Source organism: Gekko japonicus, unplaced genomic scaffold (genome assembly GCF_001447785.1).
Source record: "Gekko japonicus isolate JY-2015 unplaced genomic scaffold, Gekko_japonicus_V1.1 scaffold1334, whole genome shotgun sequence".
Classification (NCBI taxonomy): domain Eukaryota; kingdom Metazoa; phylum Chordata; class Lepidosauria; order Squamata; family Gekkonidae; genus Gekko; species Gekko japonicus.
Genome location: NW_015168690.1, coordinates 493,782 through 514,598, shown reverse-complemented (window position 1 = coordinate 514,598; position 20,817 = coordinate 493,782). Strand labels below are relative to the sequence as shown.

At 40.9% G+C, this 20,817-nt stretch overlaps 1 protein-coding gene across 1 annotated transcript in view; it reads left to right on the top strand.

Annotated features, from left to right (window-relative positions):
• Positions 1–18,071, top strand: part of ZNF277 (zinc finger protein 277) — a 29,123-nt gene extending 11,052 nt beyond the window's left edge. The window contains exons 6-12 of the mRNA XM_015415448.1: positions 3,261–3,371; positions 7,216–7,348; positions 11,917–11,984; positions 13,186–13,282; positions 14,708–14,750; positions 16,447–16,621; positions 17,735–18,071. Of these exons, the coding sequence (XP_015270934.1) occupies positions 3,261–3,371; positions 7,216–7,348; positions 11,917–11,984; positions 13,186–13,282; positions 14,708–14,750; positions 16,447–16,621; positions 17,735–17,924 (817 nt within the window). The 3' untranslated portion in view covers positions 17,925–18,071. The remainder of the gene's footprint in view (positions 1–3,260; positions 3,372–7,215; positions 7,349–11,916; positions 11,985–13,185; positions 13,283–14,707; positions 14,751–16,446; positions 16,622–17,734) is intronic.
• The last annotated feature ends 2,746 nt before the right edge of the window (positions 18,072–20,817 follow it).

Here is a 20,817-nt window from a genome sequence, read left to right as displayed (position 1 = left end):
AGGCTGGATGAGTGGCCACTCAACATGGCAAATGAGGTTCAATGTGGGCAAGTGCAATGTAATGCACATTGGAGCCAGAAATCCTAACTATAAATATAGGTTGATGGGGTCCAAACTGGCGGTAACTGACCAGGAGAGAGATCTTGGAGTTGTGGCAGATAACTCACTAAAGATGTCGACTCAGTGTGCAACTGCAATAAAAAAGGCAAATGCTATGCTGGGGATTATTAGGAAGGAGACTGAAAACAAATCAGTCAGTATCATAATCCCCCTGTATAAATCTATTATGTGGCCCCATTGGGAATACTGTGTACATTTCTGGTCACCACACTTCAAAAAAATAGCAATGGAGAAGGTGCAGAAAAGGGCAACTGAAATGATTTAGGGGATAGAACACCTTCCCTATGAAGAGGTTAAAGAGGTTAGGGCTCTTTAGCTTAGAGAAACAACAATTGAGGAGTGACATGACAGAGGTTTACAAAATTATGCATGAGATAGAGAAGGAAGAGAAATTAGTACTTTTCTCCCTTTCTCACAATACAAGAACTCGTAGGCACTCAATGAAATTAATGAGCAGTAGGTTTAGAAAGGAAGTACTTCTTCACCCAAAGAGTAATTCACACATGGAATTCACTGCCGCAGGAAGTTCTGGCAGCTACAAGCATAGACAGCTTCAAGAGGAGATTGGATAAACATATGAAGCAGAGGTCCATCAGTGGCTATTAGTCACAGGGTATAGATGGAACGCTATGTCTGGGACAATGATGCAGTGTATTCTTGATGCTTGGGGGGCAACAGTGGGAGAGCTTCTGGAGTTCTGGCCCTGCTGGTAGACTTTCTGATGGCACCTGGGTTTTGGCCACTGTGTGACACAGAATGTTGGACTGGATGGGCCTTTGGCCTGATCCAACATGGTTTCTCTTATGTAAGTGGGGTATATGTTTTACTGCCTGTTAGTTCAGTGCCATCTGATCATATATGATGCTGGAACTGTGCTGCCATAGCCAGATTTTCAGATTCTGTATAGACCCAGTGTCTAAATAGCTGTAAGCCTGAATTGGTGAATAAGAATTTCCTCCAATTGATCAGACTGGTTTGTTAAAGCTGATTTTGTTCGTTTTCATTTTAGACAATAAATAACTGAGGTATGTGTAGGTACTTGGACTTGTCAGTGGATTGGATCATGTAGAGGACTTCCACTGACGGTGTGTGTGTGTGTGTGTGTGTGTGAATTTTGCCTGTTCTTTCCTCTCACTGCAGACTCCCCATTCATGCTGTTCTTGAGGGTCCCCTGTCCCTTAGGAGCAGCATTTCACAAGGCATTTGGGAGAGAGGGAGGCAAGGAAGGCACGCTCTCCTGCCAGAAATCCTTCCTGCCAGTGGAAATTTTGGCAGAACCCAAGCCAGTGTTTGAATGGACTGCTAACTTTTATTGGCAAGACTGGTCAGCAATGGCTTTTTGTGCTTCCCCCATTTCCCCTACTCAGTTCTGTGTCACATAGTAGCTTTGCGTGATGCTAGTATTGGGTATCTGTCAGTCGTAGCTCTTGTTTCCATAGCAATGCTGACCAATGCTGCATTGCTGTTAGCAAAGCTCATGAGTCGGCTTGTGATGCCAGTGCAGCTCCACAGGTCATGATGTGCTAGTGCAATGGTCAATGCCCCCATCATAGACTCTTACTAGCCACCCGAACCTCAAGTGTTAAAAAAATATTTGAATCCGTTTTAGCTTGGACAGTTTTCAGGGCACTTGTGAACCTCAGATAAGACTGAAGGGAAAGGAAGCTTCATTAACCATTACATCCTGTGCCAAAATTAGCTATTGGAAGGCATTGTTGCAGTAACTGTGATACTTAGAAAAGGGGATGTCGCACCAATTGTTCTGCATTGAATTTAATCACTATTTGCTTAAATCAGCCCTTTCCCCACAGGAGCTCAGAGCAGCATATCTCTCCTTCCCCACCCCCAACCTGTTTAGTGTGATTAGGCTGCAAAATGGTGACCTGTCAAGTGGAGCAGAAACTTGAACCTGCTTCTCCTTACTCTGAGCTCAACATTCAGTCCATTATGCTACCTGTAGAAATGTCTAATTACTTAGTTAAAGATAAAAATATCTATCTGATTACCCTGCTAGGAAAGTGAAAGTTATGTATGGCAATGACATAAAAAGAGAACCATAGCCCTTTTCAGTAATTATATTTTAGCACACAAATGGGGAGAATGCACACTACACACGATCTTCCCAATATATGCAATTGCCATTGTATCTGAAAGGGGAAAATCTCAATTTTCAGCTATGGTACATGTAAATTGGAATAATGGATTCTGGAACATGTGTACCAAGGCTGTCATTACATACATTGCCCCTTTCAGACAAAAATGGCAAGCAGGCATATCAGGATACACTTGATGAAACTGAACAACTGAAAAAAAGCTCCTATGCCTATGGTATTCTGCAAGCAACATTTGTAAGTTACCGTATGTATATATCCCTGTACTTTAAAGCTCGAAGTGTGTGATGTTCTGGAAATTAATTAGTTTTAAAGTGACTAGGGGGAGGGGAGTCTCCCCTGCCCTGTTTAATAATAAGTGATTATTTTTCAGAATCATATATATAGATATAGATATTTCTAGTCAGTTCATTGGTTCTACAGTATTGTACTTAAGCCTAAAATGCATTTGTGTATACCATAAGTACAAAAGTGCCTTTTGTCTTGTGTTGTGAACATTGCAATAGTCTTATAAGGTGTGTGTGTGTATCATACCCTTGCTGAAAGCTAAAATGGTGCTCTTAGTGAGTAATGACAATATTGGTAAAAACTGCTAGTTAATCTTGGTTTTAGGCATACAGGCAAACTAGTGAAAAGCTACTGAAATGGCAATAAGGGTGAAATTTAAATTTTCCACTTCAGTTACACAAAACACTTTTGCTGCTAGCAAAGCAAACATTGCTATGACTTATTCATTGTTGGTTTTATAGGGCTGAAATTCAAATTTTCTGCTTCAGTTTAATGCAAGTACATTTAGATATGTTAAGCTTTCTTCTTGTGGTCTCCATCATACGCTGAGCTTTCTTCTTGCGGTCTGCATCATATGTTGCGCTTTCTTCTTGTGGTATCCATCATGAAGCCCATTTGCAAAGGAAAATCCATTTATTTGTAACCATGTTCCTTTATTTAAAGTACCAGCAGTACCCCCCCAAAGTGTTTTTGCAAAACTTCCTTAATAGAACTCTAAGGAGTGTATCTAATCTTTTATAGGTCAGTCCTTCTCAATCACATGGCAAATGATCATGCATTCAATATTGGGCTGCCAGACAACATTGTAAACTGGAAGGAGTTTTTCGGTGTTTTACAGAAGAAAATTGACAGGTATGTTCAGAAATAGGTTTATAGCTTGCTAAATCAAGTACTTGTGGCTCCATGGTCAGGGGTCCTTTTTGCATTAAAAAAATAGAGGGAGGAGAGAAGAGGCTGGGGGGAATTTTTGAGAACGTGAAAGGAAAAGAGACTTGGATTGAGGAGAAAATGTATGAAAGGGTAAGTGGAAAGTATTATCCTGGTGCTGTGAAGCCTAAGTTTGGCCTTGTTCAAGCCAGATCTTGGACAAAATGGATGTCATCTGAAAGAGAAGTGCTGTGAAGAAAAGAGGCAGCTACCTTGTTGCCTTCTCCCCACTGCTGTGTTAGTTATACAAAGCTTTTTATTTCTGTTGTGCATGGAAGAATTCAAATTGTAAATGAAAATCTCATTTCAAATTGGTTTGGAATCTACCAATTTATCTACTCTGAGTTGGTGTGTTATTGTCTGCTCTTAGGAAATGTGGAAACAACAGGGCAAAAACACTGTACACTTACTTAGGGAGCTCTAGAATCATTGCTCTTCACACATATCATCTCAAAGCCCAGGTCCCATAACTCTCCCATATGAGGAGGAGGATTGCAAAGGTTTGAGTGTTGTAGTTCACTGGATCATTTTCTGAATGTCTTTCCCATCAATCAGAATGGAAAAGATGCAGCTTTGAAGGAAGTGAATGTAAAACTGCCTTATACTAAGAACAAAGTTTGAGTCCAAAGGCACCTTTAAGACCAACAACGTTTTATTCTAGATATAAGGTTTCATGTGCATGCACACTTCTTTAGATACACTGAAACAGAAGTCCCCAACCATTACACATAGGTAGAGTGGGGAGAGGAGGGTGGGGAGAGTGCTGCCAAGAATGTCTGATTAGAGTCAAGATGCTTAAGTAATTGAGCAATAAATATAGCTAACACTGGGTGAAGGCAATTGGTAAGACCTGTGAATAGCAGCAAATGAGCATACAGCATAATAAAAGAGTTTACAAACAGATGCAAGAACTGAATGACATTAGCTTGTGTAGTGAGATAAGAAACCAATATTTCTGTTAAGCCCTGAGAGTTCCATTGTACTGAGTATTGTAATAACTTGTAACTCAGCAATCTCCCATTCTAGTCTGTTTCGGAAATTCCTTTGCAATAAAACTGCTACTTTGGGTCCCCCATTGAATGTCCTAGAAGTTGAAGTGTTCTCCTACATGTTTCTCAGTGTCCATGTTCAAATTAAATGTTAACGTCATTCAGTTCTCGCATCTGTTTGTAAATTCTTTTATTATGCTGTATGCTCATTTGCTGCTATCCACAGGTCTTACCAATTGTCATCCAGTCTTAACTATATTTAGTGTTACTTATGCATCTTGACTCTAATCAGACATTCTTGGGAACACTCTCCCCACCCGCTACCTATGTGTAATGGTTGGGGACTTCTGTTTCACTGTATCTGAATAAGTGTGCATGCACACAAAAGCTTATACCCAGAATAAAACTTTCTTGGCCTTAAAGGTGCCACTGGACTGAAACTTTGTTCTGTTGACTCATACCAACATGGCTACCCACCTAAATCTGCTTTGTACTGTCAGGCCTTGGTTTATCTAGCCAAATAGTGAAATGCTCACTGAACCTGAGTTTTTCAATTTGGGGGACAGTTTCTGAACTATCAGAGGTCTCTCTGGGAATGTGAATGCAGAGAACATTTTCTGTTGTGAAGGAGTGTGTGCAGGCTGGATAAAAAGTAACACTTTTTATTTACTAATACAGTATGCCCACATTTTAGTGGTATACTATAAATGCAATTCGGTTAGATTTATGTTTGAATCTTTATAGTGCCTCAAACCATCCTGTGACCTGGCAATGAAATCAGATTTATAGTGGAGTCTCTTCAAGAGCTGCTGTGTTAATGCCAGCCAGGGAGACACTGCCCAAAGGAATCTCCAGCATGAATTAATGAGACTCTTGATATTCTTTCACACTGTAATACTTACGTAATAAGCATCATTTTAAGTAACATTCTACACGTTAAGCAAGCTACTTCTCAGAATTCAAGGTCATTCCTATCCCAGTACTACATGATGCCAGGAGCAAAAGTTCAGCCATTTGCCTATAAGGCTGGTAGCAGATTTCTGCTTTGAAATAAGGATTTCTTTTAAATAATATATAACCATTGCTTGGGTATTTTATAATGGGTGGTAGTATATTTTGCTTTGTGGGCTTAGATGATACAAAATTTCCTTGAGGTAATTATTTATTATGATATCAAATAATGGGCAAGGATACAGTACAAAAAATAGTGGCAAAATAATTACATCCATGTAGATCAGATACTTCAAAACTCCTGAATTCTACACATCCAATCAATAACAATGTAAATTTATCTGGTTTTACATAAATACTGTCAATTTGTTTTTTCCCCTTTAGTTTATGTTTGGTCTCTCTACTGCACCTTAAAGAATATATATACCTAAAATGCTTACCTATTTTCATTGTTGTTGTTTTTAGAGTTCACTAATTGTTCAGTCTTGCTAGATATCGCATCATATTTATTATTATTATTATTATTATTATTATTATTATTATTATTATTATTATTATTATTATTTTGATATGTCTCTTAAAGTGAAATAGGAAACAGAGAGTGAGTATAAATGGGCAATTTTCTCAGTGGAGAGTGGTAAGCAGTGGGGTACCGCAGGGATCAGTACTGGGTCTGATGCTTTTTAACTTGTTTATTAATGATTTGGAGTTGGGAGTAAGCAGTGAAGTGGCTAAATTTGCAGATGACACAAAGTTGTTGAGGGTAGTGAAAACCAGGGAGGATTGTGAGGCACTCCAAAGGGATCTGTCAGTGATGGGCGAGTGGCAGTCAGCATGGCAAATGGGGTTTAGTGTGGCTAAGTGCAAAGTGATGCACATTGGGACCAAAAACCCTCCTAACTATAAATACACGTTGATGGGGTCTGAACTGGCAGAGACTGACCGAGAGAGATCTTGGAGTCGTAGTAGATAGATAACACACTGAAAATGTCAAGAGAGTGTGTGACTGCAATAAAAAAGGCCAACTCTATGGTGGGGATTATTAGGAAAGGAACAAAACAAATCAGCCAGTACCATAAATCGATGGGTCAACCTCATTTGGAGTACTGTGTGCAGTTCTGGTCACCACACCTCAGAAAGGATATTATAGCATTGGAAAAAGTGCAGAAAAGGGCAACTAGAATGATAAAAGTGCTGGAACCCTTTCTCTATGAAGAAAGGTTAAAGCGCTTGGGGCTCTTTAGCTTGGAGAAATGTCGACTGAGGGGTGACATGATCAAGGTTTACAAGATTATGCATGGGCTAGAGGAGGTAGAGAAAGAAGTACTTTTCTTCCTTTCTCACAATCCAAGAACTTGTGGGCACTCAATGAAATTGATGAGCAGTCGGGTTAGAACAGATAAAAGAGTGATTAACACATGGAATTCACTGCCACAGGAGGTGTTGGTGGCTAGAAGCATGGACGGCTTCAAGAGGGAATTGGTAAACATATGGAGCAGAGGTCCATCAGTGGCTATTAGCCACAAGGTATAGATAGGAACTCTTGGTCTGGGGCAAGTGATGCTCTATATTCTTGGTGCTTGGGGGGGGGGCAACAGTGGAAGGGCTTCCAGTGTCCTGGCCCCACTGATGGGCCTCCTGATGGCACCTGGTATTTTTGGTCACTGTGTGACAATGTTAGACTGGATGGGCCATTGGCCTGATCCAACTTTAGCTTCTCTTTTGTTCTTATGTTCTTAACTGCTGTCATTAGAGTTGCTGTAAATAATTGAATGGGTACTTACAGTATTGTCCCTATAATCTTTTGTAATCTTTGTATTTTATCTTAGTTTGCAGTGTTTATACTGTGAAAAAATCTTTCGAGATAAGAACACACTCAAAGATCACATGAGAAAGAAGCAACATCGCAAAATCAATGCCAAAAACAAAGAATATGACAGATTTTATATTATTAATTACCTGGTAAGATGCTCTGTACATTAATTATGGACGAATGAATTGCAGACGTCTAGTTGGATCTTACCAGCCTTTTCAGTCAATCTTGCCTCATCCCCTTCATCATAGCAGCACTCCTTTAGAGGGGTTATGCATACTGGGCCACTATTGCAGGTGCACCAGGGGTATCCCTTTGGCCTAACAGTACATTTTATTTAATACTAGCTGCCACTTTGGTGTGGGCAGGTAGGCTTGATTCTAAATAGTACTGTTGTGATTAGAAAAAGTGGATCCAATGGAATCCAGAAGCGGCAATTGCAGCTCTTCTCACTCCTACAGCAATATGACAAGACACGCCTACTACGTAACTGCTAAATATACCCTACGTAGAGTTACACCCTTTTAAGCCCATTGAAGTCACTGTGCATAAAATGATGTAACTCTCCGTAGGACTGCAGTACATAAGACAGTGTGGAACTGACTTTCCTGAGGCAGACAAGCAGCTCTGAACTTTATTAGTTTCTCAGCCACTGTTAAAATTCTTCCTTCCTCTTCCACTGAATGCAGACTGACATAATAGAAAAGACAGATGTGTAACGTTTAACATGCATTATTACACACCCTGAAGCATTCAGAGTCACGAACCAGGTCTTGAAAACCACATAAGATTTTCCAAACATTGTATTTTGTCTTCTATTGCCCTATAACAGTAAGTTTTATTATGAAATAAAATATTGTAAAATATCAGTGGGAAAATGTCTGTGATACTGTGATATCACAAACATTGGCTGTACAATTTCTAGCATTGCCAGTTTTCGACAATGTGGCGCCATGCAATGCTTAGTCACTTGTAAGGTGTGAGGTTTGTGTATCAGCTTGTTTTGAGGTAGCTTTGTCCATGTCACAGTTTCAGTGACCTGCCTAATGGTCTTTGTCCTTCCAAAACCCAGAGACCAGCTTTAACCCCCAAGGTGGCAGTATGGGACCCATAAAGCTGTATGTCTTGGACCTATTGAGCTACATAATCATATGACAAGAACAAGGGGAACCAGAGTTGTGACCTCACTGGTGTCAAGGCCTGGGTAATGAGAAGCAGACTAATAAAGCTGAGGAGAGGTAATACAAGCTGAGCACCAGGAGGTATACCGTTGTGAAGAATAAGCCAACAATTAGAGCCATGGATATATCCTTTCCACTGCGGAATGACCTCACCTTACCAATCTGCTGACCTTCTCAGTTGGCATGCAAAGAGCAACCAGAGGTGTCAGGCCCTCACTATGCTTGCAGAGTAGCAGCATCTCCTCCCAAAATGCGACAAAATGGTGGCTTGTGACCTAGCAGGTAGGGCTCCATGACCCTGTGGGCTGACGACCACTATAACTTAGATACTTCAAGGGCCAATTTATAAGCCGCTTAAGTGTGTTTTATCTGCTTTATGGGTTACAGATGTGATCTTCAGGCTTACATGTCCTCATCCATTTTGAGTATAACCTGTAAAAAGAACCAGAATCTGTGCATAAGAACAGAAACACTTAATAGTTGTGGGCTACCCTACTCCAGTTGCTATACCTCCCCTTGAGCATTTTAATATAAGGGTACTTTCTTTGGAAATGATGCTGCCTTTTTTTCTGCCTATGCACTATGCCATGCTTGCGTCACTAGTAGGGTTGCAACATCCAGGTGGTGGGCGGAGATCTGCCATTACAGCTGATCTCCAGGTGACAGAGATCAGTTCATCTGGAGAAAATGGCCACTTCGGAAGGTTTGACTCTATGGCATTATAGTCCCTCTCCTGATCAAACCCCGCCCTCCTCAAACTCCACCCCCAAAACCTCCAGATATTTCTCAACCCGGAGCTGGCAGCCCTAATCATCAGCCTCATGTGCCAGAACATGCATGTGGTGTGGAAGAATGTAAGGCCTTTAGGCTCACTCCAGCATTCCATCAGATGGATGATCTAGGCTACTTGTACTGGAGGTCAGACTCTCAGTTCCAGCAGAGGCAAGACCTAGTCATGGAAGTCTTAGGGATGTAATCCACCTGCTTTTTAATTTATTGGCAAAATACCCATTGGTGTTAATGTACCTGGACAGTACTTGCAGAATTCATGAAATCACTATAAAACACCCCAAAGAAGCTTCTGTTATTTTAAACTTGTGAATAACTCAATAGCATTACAGTATAAGTGAAGAGAACTCTGTGTGTGTGTGCACGCATGCGCCTTTTTTCAGAGTTAGGGTTTTTTTACTACAGACTAACAGCTAATTTGCTGGAAGCCACTGTTTCTGTAGGAAACCGGTTGATACACTTGATGGAATGTGTAGCAAGAGGGGTGTTAACTGCCTTGCATTATCTCACTATCCTGGCAAAGTTAATTAATCTTGGTGTAGTTGAAGAGTTTACACCCGAGAGGGTAACATCTCTCTGAATTAATGGCAGGATTTTCATTCCGTAATCTGTAATGACATGTTGTTATGGGCCGTGCTAGTAATGTACATTGGTACACCATTTACCGGGCAATTTGAAACAGCTTTGAAACCTCTGATTACTGTATATAATAGACTTCTAAATTTTTCTTGCTTGTCATACAACACTGCTTTCAGAAGTAGCATCTTATATTTGTCACTCTGCACGTTGCAGTGCGTCACAATTTAATTGTCCTCCAGCTTTTGATTTGGTGGGGGTTTTTTTGTAAAAAGTAAGGACACAGACAGGTATGTTAACATGACTGATAATTTTTATCAAGTGTCTCGTAAAGTAATAGCTTATACTATAGTAAAGCTTTGAAGAAATATGATGCTTAGTTACTGGAGCAGCCAACTGTTATTTTATTTTAAGAAATCATTGTTTATTTTAAAAAGATGTCCCCTTTATTCCAGAATAAACCAGTTCCTTCAAACATAACTGGTGTTTTGTTTTCTTCACAATCTGACATTGCCTGAAGACTATGTAAGAAATAATCTTATCTTTGATCAGGCCAATCCAGAGCCACATCTCAGCAGGTAGTCAGAACATCAAAGGAGTCCAACCTAATGCTGGATTTTATACTGAGACTTGCACTCAGTTAAAAACTTGGTAGGCACAACAGCAGTGTCCTACATTTGAATCCTTGTTGGCCAGGGAAATTGCAAAGTTGGGTATCTTCCAGCTCTTTTAAAATAAGTGTAGACTTTCCTGTTTGTTTTATTTCATTTATTTTTTAAAACTGTACCACCAGATCATCCAATTCAAACTGTTGTGGTGACTTGCATCTGCAAATGAATTTTTTTTTTTAATCGATCAGTTGCTTGGTCCCATATTCACTTGTAATGTCAGTCTCTGCTTTGAAATCTGGTTTTCCTAGAAACAGCGTGCAATGTAAACTAAGACAGAAAGCAACTCTTCAAGTTTATGTATAAAAACAGTGGCAGGGTGTGATGGACAAGTAAATGGTTAATGTTATAACCTGGTCTGAGAACCCTGAGTGAAAGGAAATTCAGACGGAAATCTTGAGAACTTCTCAGTAGACCGAAGACTCTATATAATTTGCTCACTGCATGAAGGAGACTTCCTAAAAGTAAGATGCAGTCCTCAAGGCCATCTCTCCAATAAGATCCCAGTTAACAAAGGAATTAAGCAGGGCTGCATCTTGGCCCCTCTACTTTTTAACTACTATATTAACTCCTTGGCGCAGCACCTAAGAAATCCAAGCTTCCATTCTCCAAAGCTTGCTGATAAAACGATACCTTCCTTACTGTACACAGACGATACTGTCATTCTATCTTGTTCACATGTGGGCCTTAGGAGAGCACTCCGTGCCTTCACCACATACTGTAAAGAGGAGCAGCTTGAAATAAACTACCAAAAAACAAAAGTCCTCATCTTTACTGAAAAACATTGACTCCATAGATGACGTGTAGAGGGCCACAACAATGAACAAACAAAAATCTTTAAATATCTTGGTATAGTCTTCCAGTTGTCTGGACACTGGAAAACTCATGCACTGAATGCCACAGAGACTGCCCACAGAGCATCCTCTGCCATTCAAAGATTCTCAAGGCTTCACAAAAGAAGCCTCCTTTATCCCTGCAGCAATCAAGGTCTTCCAAGGAAAGATTGTCACCCATCTCTTATATGGCTCCCAGCTCTGTATTTACAAAGAAAGGAGCTCACTGGAAGTAGTACAACCCAAGTTCCTACGAACAATCCTTTGAGTCCTATGATGTATTCCGAATGCCCTTCTCAGACTAGAGGCTTGTCTGATCCCCTTGGAGACTCATATGTGGCTACTGGCATCTACCTATTGGTTGAAACTCATCTTCAATCTGGTGGGTCTAGTACCCTTGATCCTTGCTGATAGTCACCGTTCCCTAATTTTGTTCCCTAATTTGTTTCCCTTGGAACTGACAGGTATGTATTAAATTAACAGGCACACAGGAAACCTTCATCGGGGGAAACTGCATCTTTGTAGATTGTATAAGTCTTTCACATGAGGAAGCAATATTATAACAATGTCCTTGATCTTATCAGGAAATTTTAAATGGCTTTAAATCTAAGAGTACTTATTTGGTCCTGATGTAAAGCAAGGCATTTTTTTTGTCCTCATCCCCCTTCAGGAATTTGGAAAATCTTGGGAAGAAGTTCAATCTGAAGACGATCGGGAACTCTTAGACAACCAAGAAGAGTAATAATTTTGTTTCTCTTTTTAACCAACAGCAGTGTTTGGGAAGTGGGAAATCTACCCTACGTGCTTGGTACATGGGACTGGAAAACATTCTGCTTAGTTCATTTCCCCTTCCCCTTGCAAAGGTTCCATAGAAATTGTATGAATTTAGTTAGATATTTATACCCCACTTTTCTCCCTAATGAGGATCCAGTGCAGCTTACAAGAGCGTTCTCCTCTTCTCCATTTTATTCCCACAACAACAACCCCATGAGGTAAGTTGGGTTGAGAGAGAGCAACTCACCCAAGTCCAACACTGTAACCACAGAAGTGCAAGTTCAGGAAGATTCCTATTGCCTCACACATCGTATTCTCAGTGTAGTGGCAGTAGTGACTGAGTGTGGTGTTTCTTCCATATGCCTCAATACAGGAGGCTTAGGGACAGGGATCTCCTTAGGTCCCAGGGAAGGGGAGTGCTATAAAACTGGTGAACTTTCACAAATCTGCACTGTCCCAGCTTTGAACTCTAAAGAGGTTTGGGAAGAATTATTTTTGTATTTTACAGGCATGCTTATAATTATACTGTCATTCCACATCAGTCTCATAAGAAATTAACAAACACACACGTACACACATCCCAACAGAATATATTTTTCACGGCTATTTATACAAGTACTATTTTGCTTGTTGCAACACTTTCATCTTTTTTCTTGTTAGATTTCTCTTCAAGTAATCCCAGCCATCTTGTCAACACATAATAACATGACAGTGCTACTTAGCATATCAGATATGCCTACATCCTCACTTTGTCAAGGACAAATGAAACCCATTTGGATTAAGGGCAGTACTTCCTTTATTGGTCGTATGGGCCATCATATAGCCTATCAGGGATCTCTTTAATAATCAAAACCTTTCACAGCAACCCAAAAAAAAATTGCTGAAAGGGGGCCCCTCTGTCTGCATCTGAAGATTTATATGAAACAGTTCCTCCCCCATTTCAGTTTAGTTTCCAAGACAAAAGAACAATGTTTTCCTTTAACTGAATGCACCATAGACCTACACAAATATGGTTCCATTTAAAACCAAGCAGGCTAATCCCCATTTAATGTTTGATAAATTAAATAGGTATTCTCACAACAACATTTTCTTTGTATCTTTCAAAAGCAGACCCTAAGGCGCAATTAAAATTGATGCATATTAATTGGTACATGCTTTTTTATAGAGACTGGTCCGATTGGGAAGAACATCCTGTCTGTGCAGTCTGCTTCTTTTGTGAGAAGCAAACAGACACTACAGAAAAACTGTATGTTCATATGGAGGTAGGAGGCATGTACGCTATGATCTTGCTCTGGCAAATATGGAGGGTAGATCCTTGGTTGCATTAGGAGGCTCTGTTCTAGTACGAGGCATTTTCACCACACAGTAAATCCATAGTAGTTTGTGACCAGACAATAAACTCACATTCATTTTTGCTCAGTCCCTCGTGATGCTAACCACGATGGCCGATTGACTGTTATGCTGGAGATGTGAACATATTTTAGAAAGTGTAGCCCATCTGATATGGGAATGTCCTGTAGCAATCTTGAGGGGGGCATGTCACAAAGTAGACAAAGTAGTCTCTTTTTTGGAGATTTCAATTGCCTTGTCAACACAAAAACTTGGGGATATATTCCAGGGAAGACCAATGGATCCCAGGAGCTGCCCTTTTGGCAGAAATAACTAATCTCACAAAATTGGAGAAATCCTTCACCACTGGGAACATTTTGAGGGGGCACTTAAATTGCACAGCCATGAACATATAGCTTTTAGAAACAGCCATACTAAAACCTAGAAGCAAGATATATGAGCTGTCTTTATAGAAATGAATGTGTGAAGGAACACTGTTTATATATACTTTTGAGAGCTGCTGAGCTCTTGATTCTTCAGAAAGAAATTAAGTCATTAGAGAGAGGTGTGTCACTTTCATTCAAAAGCATATAATGCTATTCCCACTTCCCCTCCCCCTTGGATCTCTGCTGATATCACCCTAATTTGCCCTGCTGACCATATTTGTTCATCCCCCTCTGCATCCTTTGTTGCACCTTTTATGCCACCTTCAACCAGCTTTTTGTGGTGAAATATTGGGATGCATGCTATGTTTAATTTTAAAATCCTGTTATGCAAAAATTAATTTTCAAAAACTTATAAGAGTATAGAGAAGCTAGGTAGTGAGGCTGTTATTTTCTACCATTAACAGACTTGCAGACCTTCTATTTACAGTAAGGTGGCTAGGGCTTATTGACAGGACATCCCTTTTGGATACAGAAGGCCCTCAATTAAGTTCCTGGTGTCCCCAGTTTATAGTTCTCAAGGAACAGGACTGAGAAAGATCTCAGGGTAAATAGTACTGGACTAGGTAAACTGACTAGTTTGGAGCCCTCAAGAGTGCTTCCAGTGATGGAAGGATTTCTTTCAGCAGGGGCACAACTTTGTCACTGCCACCATTCTGCTGCAGCCCAAAATGTTCTCTTGAAATATTTTTTTGGGGGAGGGGTTGGGGCTGCACTGGGAAGGGGAAGGTGAGAAGTGACTCTCTGTGAGCACATAAGTTTCTATTCCTCCTCTACACACAGTGTCTATATATGTAATTTTGCATAGGCCCCCAATATTGGACTGTGTCCAGTATTTATAAAACTCAGTTGATGTTCATTTGAAAAATCATAAGTTTTTGTAATTAGAATCTTTTTTCCCCCCCTTAACCATAGGAGGCTCATGGATTTGACCTGCTAAAAATAAAGTCTGACTATGGTAAGTAAAACTTAGACTACATCCGTCACTGTTGGAAATGTAGCTTGATTGAACTAGAGAGCCATAAAGCAACCTACAGGACTCTGAATTTTTTTACTTTATTCAACTTTTGTAGCAATTGTGACCTCTGTGGAATGTCAAAATATAGTACCAGCTGGTTCCAATGTTTGTCATGAAGCCACTGTAGTAGGGGAAATTTGAAGTTCCATTTCCTCTATAAATCTTGAATGTTTCCTTTAGATTGCCTCTGCAGGTTGTCTCTGTGGAAATCATGCCATCATTCTATATGAGATAAAATAAAAGTCCTTTTAGGTCTCTTTTCCAGCATAATAGTGATTAAAAATAACATATCACATGTTACTACTTAGCTGTGTGTTTGAGCAGCCTTTGTTTTTTTAAATAAGCTGTATCAGAGGATACCGTTATGTTCAGCTAGAGAACTAACCTGCAGTTGTGGATAGGCACTCTGCCCCATTCCTGGCTCCATCATGAGACAAGAGGAGGTGGTGACCTCTCTACTGCCTTGTCTCCACCCCCATCTTGCCCCCTTTACTTTTTTCTATCCACGAGCCAGTGCAGTTGTTTATTTCCTCACAGGAGTGACTAGGGCTGCGAGCAGGCCCTTTAACAGCGGTTGAATGTGTGGAAAAGTGCAGCTGAAGCTTTTCATTGTATGGAGCTAAATAACCACCTGATAAAGAACATCCTTTACAACTCTCTTAAAAGGACAGGACATTTTTTGTTCAGGTAGTTGGCAACCCCACACCAGTTTGCTGTAGTGGTTAAGTGCATGGACTCTAATCTGGGAGAATCAGGTTTGATTCCTTGCTCCTCCACTTGCAGCTGCTGGATGACCTTGGGCAAGCCATAATTCTGTGAGAGCTGTTCTCTCAAGGACAGTTCTGGAAAGAGCTCTCTCAGCCCTACCTACCTCACCAGGGGTTCTGTTGTGGGGGAGGGGAAGGGAAAGGAGTTTGTAAGCCACTCTGAGACTCCAAGTGAAGGGTGGTATATAAATCCAATCTCTTATCTTCATCTCTATGCATCAGTAAAGAGTGTGGCAAGCCACATGTGCCACAATGAGTTTCTCAAACTCTCACCCTTGGAAGACTCATAGAGAACCAGGAGGGAAGAAGTGTTAGCTGTGAAAAAAGAACAGAAACGGGCACAGTGAGAAACAGAAGCAATGGTAGGGAGGTGGCTGCAAGAGGTGGTGGAGGAGGGCTGTGGATTCATATGTTGGGAATTCTGTTTTTATGGAGCTCCTGGACTTGTTTGTTTTTAAACTCACCAAGTACCCGATTTGGATTGGGACCATGACTCACATGAGACTTAATCCTTCCCCTCCCCTGCACTGTTTACCCAGTCACAAACAGCCTCTGAGGAGTGTCATTTACCCTGTTGTGATAATTCAAATGTTTATACCATGTTTTCAAAATGGGGCAAATGGTGTTCTTCCAGGGTCATTTGTAATCAAGAAAATAGCACACAGGAGAAAGATTTAAAAGCCTTCTGTATGCCTCCTGGGTTTCAAAGAATTCTGGGAACTTCGCACACAGAACTCCCAATGTACCATGTCGTTAGGCCCTGAGACGGTGCCGCTTGCTGAGTCCCAGTTGCTCAGCTTACAGTTTTCATATTCATAGGTTTTGTGTTTCCCAATTTATTTATTTTCCTTAAACTGTTTGTTGGCTAGGTTTGAATTTCTATCAGCAAGTGAAATTAGTGAACTTTATCAGAAGGGAAGTCCACCAGGGTCGATGTTACAGTTGCCAGAACACATTCCAGTCAAAAAAAGAATTGACCAGTCATATGGAAGAGACCAAACACATCACATTTTTGCCAGACAGATCCATCTGGGATCAGCCACAGTAAGTCTGTGTATTTTTCATCAGCATTTTGGTCCATCTAGCACATTTATACTGCCCTTCCTCCAAGGACCTCTGGGAGTCAATACATGATAGTTACTAATAACTATAACCTGGACTTTGTATTTTCTGACCTTGCTTTGCCACAATTTCTGATAGCCAAATGAAATTAAAAGGTTGGAGTACAGACTGTTGTGTTTGTTACACTTGTATAGGGTTTCATGCAGTGTGCCCATTAGTCATGGCATGGAACTTGCTGAGTTAGATCTCAATATAGCAAGAAAACTTAGCTGCCATGTACCCCACAGTCCTTTTGTTACATTATGGCTATGAGTGCTACATGACTGACCCAACCCCTATTGTAAACAATTCTGTGGTATGAGGCTCTGCCATCTACAGATCCATTACAAGCAACTGAGTAATCATTCCCAGCAGAATTCCTGAAAGACCTTGAAGTATTATTTATTTATTTATTTTTCGTATTTGTATCCCACCCATCCCGAAAGTGGGCTCAGGGCGGGTTACATCATCTTTCAACAATACAGTGAAGTTTAAAAGCACAGTATAAACACTTAAAATCAATAATTATAGCTACTGGTGAAAGTTCCGACCCATTAATAATTGAGAAGCTGATTGTGCACAGGTGGTCATTTAAGATTAGGGAAAATGGAAAATTCCATTATTTATTTAGTTAATTTATCTAAACATTTATACTTCACCACCACCCACAGAAGCTCATTCAAATTACTCTCTCTGGACTGAAGGGCTTCCACCTTGAACAGCATGGAAATTGCTGCCAGGGTTTCTAATTTTAATGTGCATTGATTATATGGTGTATGGAAGACTGTGGCCACACTTCTCTCTCTCTAATGAAAGAACTACTTCTCTGTGACATAATCTTATATTGCTGTGGAATCTGTGAGAATATTCCAAGTACGTGGGAGTGGCTGGTCGCCTGGGTCTTTTCCATGTGATTAGCTCCATGCCCATGGTTATAATATTCATACAACCATACAGCGTAGGATCTCGCTGCAGGAAAATGCGTTCCATGTGGGAAGACAGCATCTGATTGACCAGGTACTACAGTATTTTATTCCCTTCTGGTCTGCCTTTCAGATATTACTTTCCTACTTATGAAAATGATACTCTTCTCTGCACACTCTCAGATAGTGATGATGAATCGATGGCTGGGAAACGGAAAGAGGATGTGCCTGTCATTAGTGAGGATATTTCTAACATTGAGGCTCTGAAGCAAAGCAGCGTGTTAAACCAACTTCGAGAGGAGATGAATAATGGAGAGCCTTGATGTTAAGGAAATTGTGTTTCTTAATGTACGAGCAATTTGTCTTGCAGAGCAAAATCTGACTTGGTAACTTACTAGTGCAATATGAATTTGTGATGGTTGTAGACCAGCTTATTGAATGGGAAACTCAAATAAAATAAATAAGCATTTTAAACCACCTTGTAGTATTTTTACTGCTGCAGTTTTGTTCTTAAATGCTGAGTGATGGATACACAATTGGTTTACCTGTCAGAAGCACACCAACATGCAAGAAGCCTGCTAGATCAGACCAAAAATCCACTTAGCTCAGGATTCTACTCTCCACAGTTATCAACCCAGTACTCCAGAAAAGCTTGCAAGTAAAGCATGAAGCTTTCCCCAGCTGTTGTCCCTCAGGAGCTGGTACTCAATGACACATCATCTTAAAACAAGGAGGTTCCATTTTAGCTATCATGGCTGACAGCTGTTGATAAACTTAAAGTGCAATCCTAAGCAAACATCAGTGGGTTTAGAAGGGTGTAACTTGGTTTAGGATTGCATTGTCAAACTCTTTGAACTTTGTTCTGAAAAGCAGATACCCCAAAGTTCTTAAAGAACTCAAATGCAACATTGCCGATCTCCTAAGAAACCTATTTATTTATTTACTTCATTTGTTTCCCGTCTTTCTCCTCAGTGGGAACCAAAAGTGGCTTGCATTGTTTTCCTCTCTTCCATTTTATCCTCACAACAACTGCGTGAAGTAGGGCCAACTGAGGTTGTGTGATTGGCCCAAGGTCACCAAGCAAGCTTCTATGGGAGACTGGGGATTCAAAGTTGGGCTCCTAGATCCTAGTCCAACACTATGGCAACTATACCATATAAAATGTCCCTAAAACTGATCTTCTCTTTGGAGGAATGAATGAAAAGTAGCCAGGGCTTACTATGTCTATATTCTAATAAATGCTAAATGTCCCCAGCTACTACTTCTTGGCTTGGGGGCTTCTACTGTGAGCATATAAGCACCTACAAATGTCCCTCTCCTTTTGCTTGTTCGGTTTTACTTCATGATCCTTTGAAGTGCCTTAAATGGCTGTCAGTGCCAAGTTCTGTTTAGGGGTGTGCAAAAAAATATATATTAGGGTTAGTTCGGATTCGGATCCGTTGGACCTGAAAAATATCTGTACTCCTGAATATACCCGAATACCAGTATCGGTATTTCATAGGGTATAGTGGAGAATTTCATTCAGAGCTGCACTGTGGTGGAACTCTGCAAGCGAATACCTTCCCTATCCCTTCCCTCTTGGGCTCCTGCTGACTCTGTGGCACGACTCCCCAGTGAAGGGAAGGTATTTAAACTTTAAATACCTTCCCTTCCCTCTTGGGGTTCATGCCACAGAGGCGGCATGAGCCTGAGAGGGAAGAGAAGCTATTTAAAGTGTAAATACCTTCCCTTTGCTGGGGAGTCCTACGGCAGAGGCTGCAAAACTCCGCAAATAGCCGAGCCCAAATAAAAACCGAATAATATTGGCTTTTATTTGGGGGCAGCTACTTCAGTAGCCCAATACAGATCTCTGATATGTATTCAGTTGAATAAATACCCCCCAAATATCAATAAGGTTTTTGGGGGGTATTTATTCAGCTCAGTATATACCGAGTGCACACCCCTAGTTCTGTTTAGATGACCTAGAACATTTATGCAGTGCATCCAAAAGGGGGAGTCATCCCAAACCAGATGCTTTCCAGCTCCTGTTGACTTTCTTCAGATCTTACCTTGGAAGTCTGGTCCTTAATATCCTGTATAACAACCTAAATCTTTCTTCCAGGACTGCATGAACACTGATATGAGTGCCCACTACTACCAACTGCTCCACCCAGACTACCAACATTACTGGTAGTTAGATTATTGATGTTAAGATGAAAAAGATAATTTTTCACAGGAACATCTTCAATAAAGCAGTTCCTGAAATTCTGTGGGCATCTGGTACCAGATGCAGGGGACAGCCTTGCTACTTACCTATGTGTGTGTTGTTGCTTGGAACTGGATTCACAGTCTCCATTCAGGTTATGCTGTTGTTTAAAGTGAATTTTTTAAATTTAGAGGGGCAAAATTTACCTTGAGACTGGTGTTCCACACTGATACACTTCCTGGGACCAATTCATATGTCTGGTTGGCATCTTTACTCTCTTTGGATGCAGAAACTGCAAGCAGAACTGGTGACATGGTTCCTTCATGGCCAGCCAGCAAGAATCTGTTCTTTGTTGTGTGCTGGTCTGGTCAGTGAGATGGAACTTTGACCATCCAAAACTGCTGCCAGCTAGAGGAAATAAAAGAGTGTTAGGGAGGTTTCCAAGACAAGAGGTGATATTAGAGAAGATACTTTTGGGAAAAGCTGTAAAGAAAAGATTTCATAAGGTGGAGAGAGAAATGGCAAAAACAAGGGGTGCCTGTGGCCACCTAAAGCAATGAGACACAAAGGGTGCGTTCAGATGGGGCGTTTCAGCCGGCATACTGTACCGGTTGGAACCGGTGCAGTTTATGCCGGCTGAAACGCGATCACACTTACCTCCTGTCTGCGGAGCCCATCGCTGTATGCCCGTTCACACACAGCGGGCGTCGGCGGTTTGTTTGTTTTTAACAAAGTTTGCGCATGCGCATAGGCAGCCATCCACAGAATGGCGATCTTCACGCATGCGCAAAACACCCAGTCTTACATTTAAAGTTTAAAGGTAAGGACTTACCTTTAAAGTTTAAAGAGCAAAGTGGCCTCCCTGAGGTCCCGGACTCCTCTAAAAGTTAAACTAAGGACCTTTTTTAAAAAAAAAAACACACAAAACGCTGGGGCGAAGCTTTGCCCAAGCGCATACCGCCAACCTAAAAAAAATGGTGGGCGAAAATCGGAAGCGTTGGGCTTCCGAACGGAAGTGGCTCTACAACGTT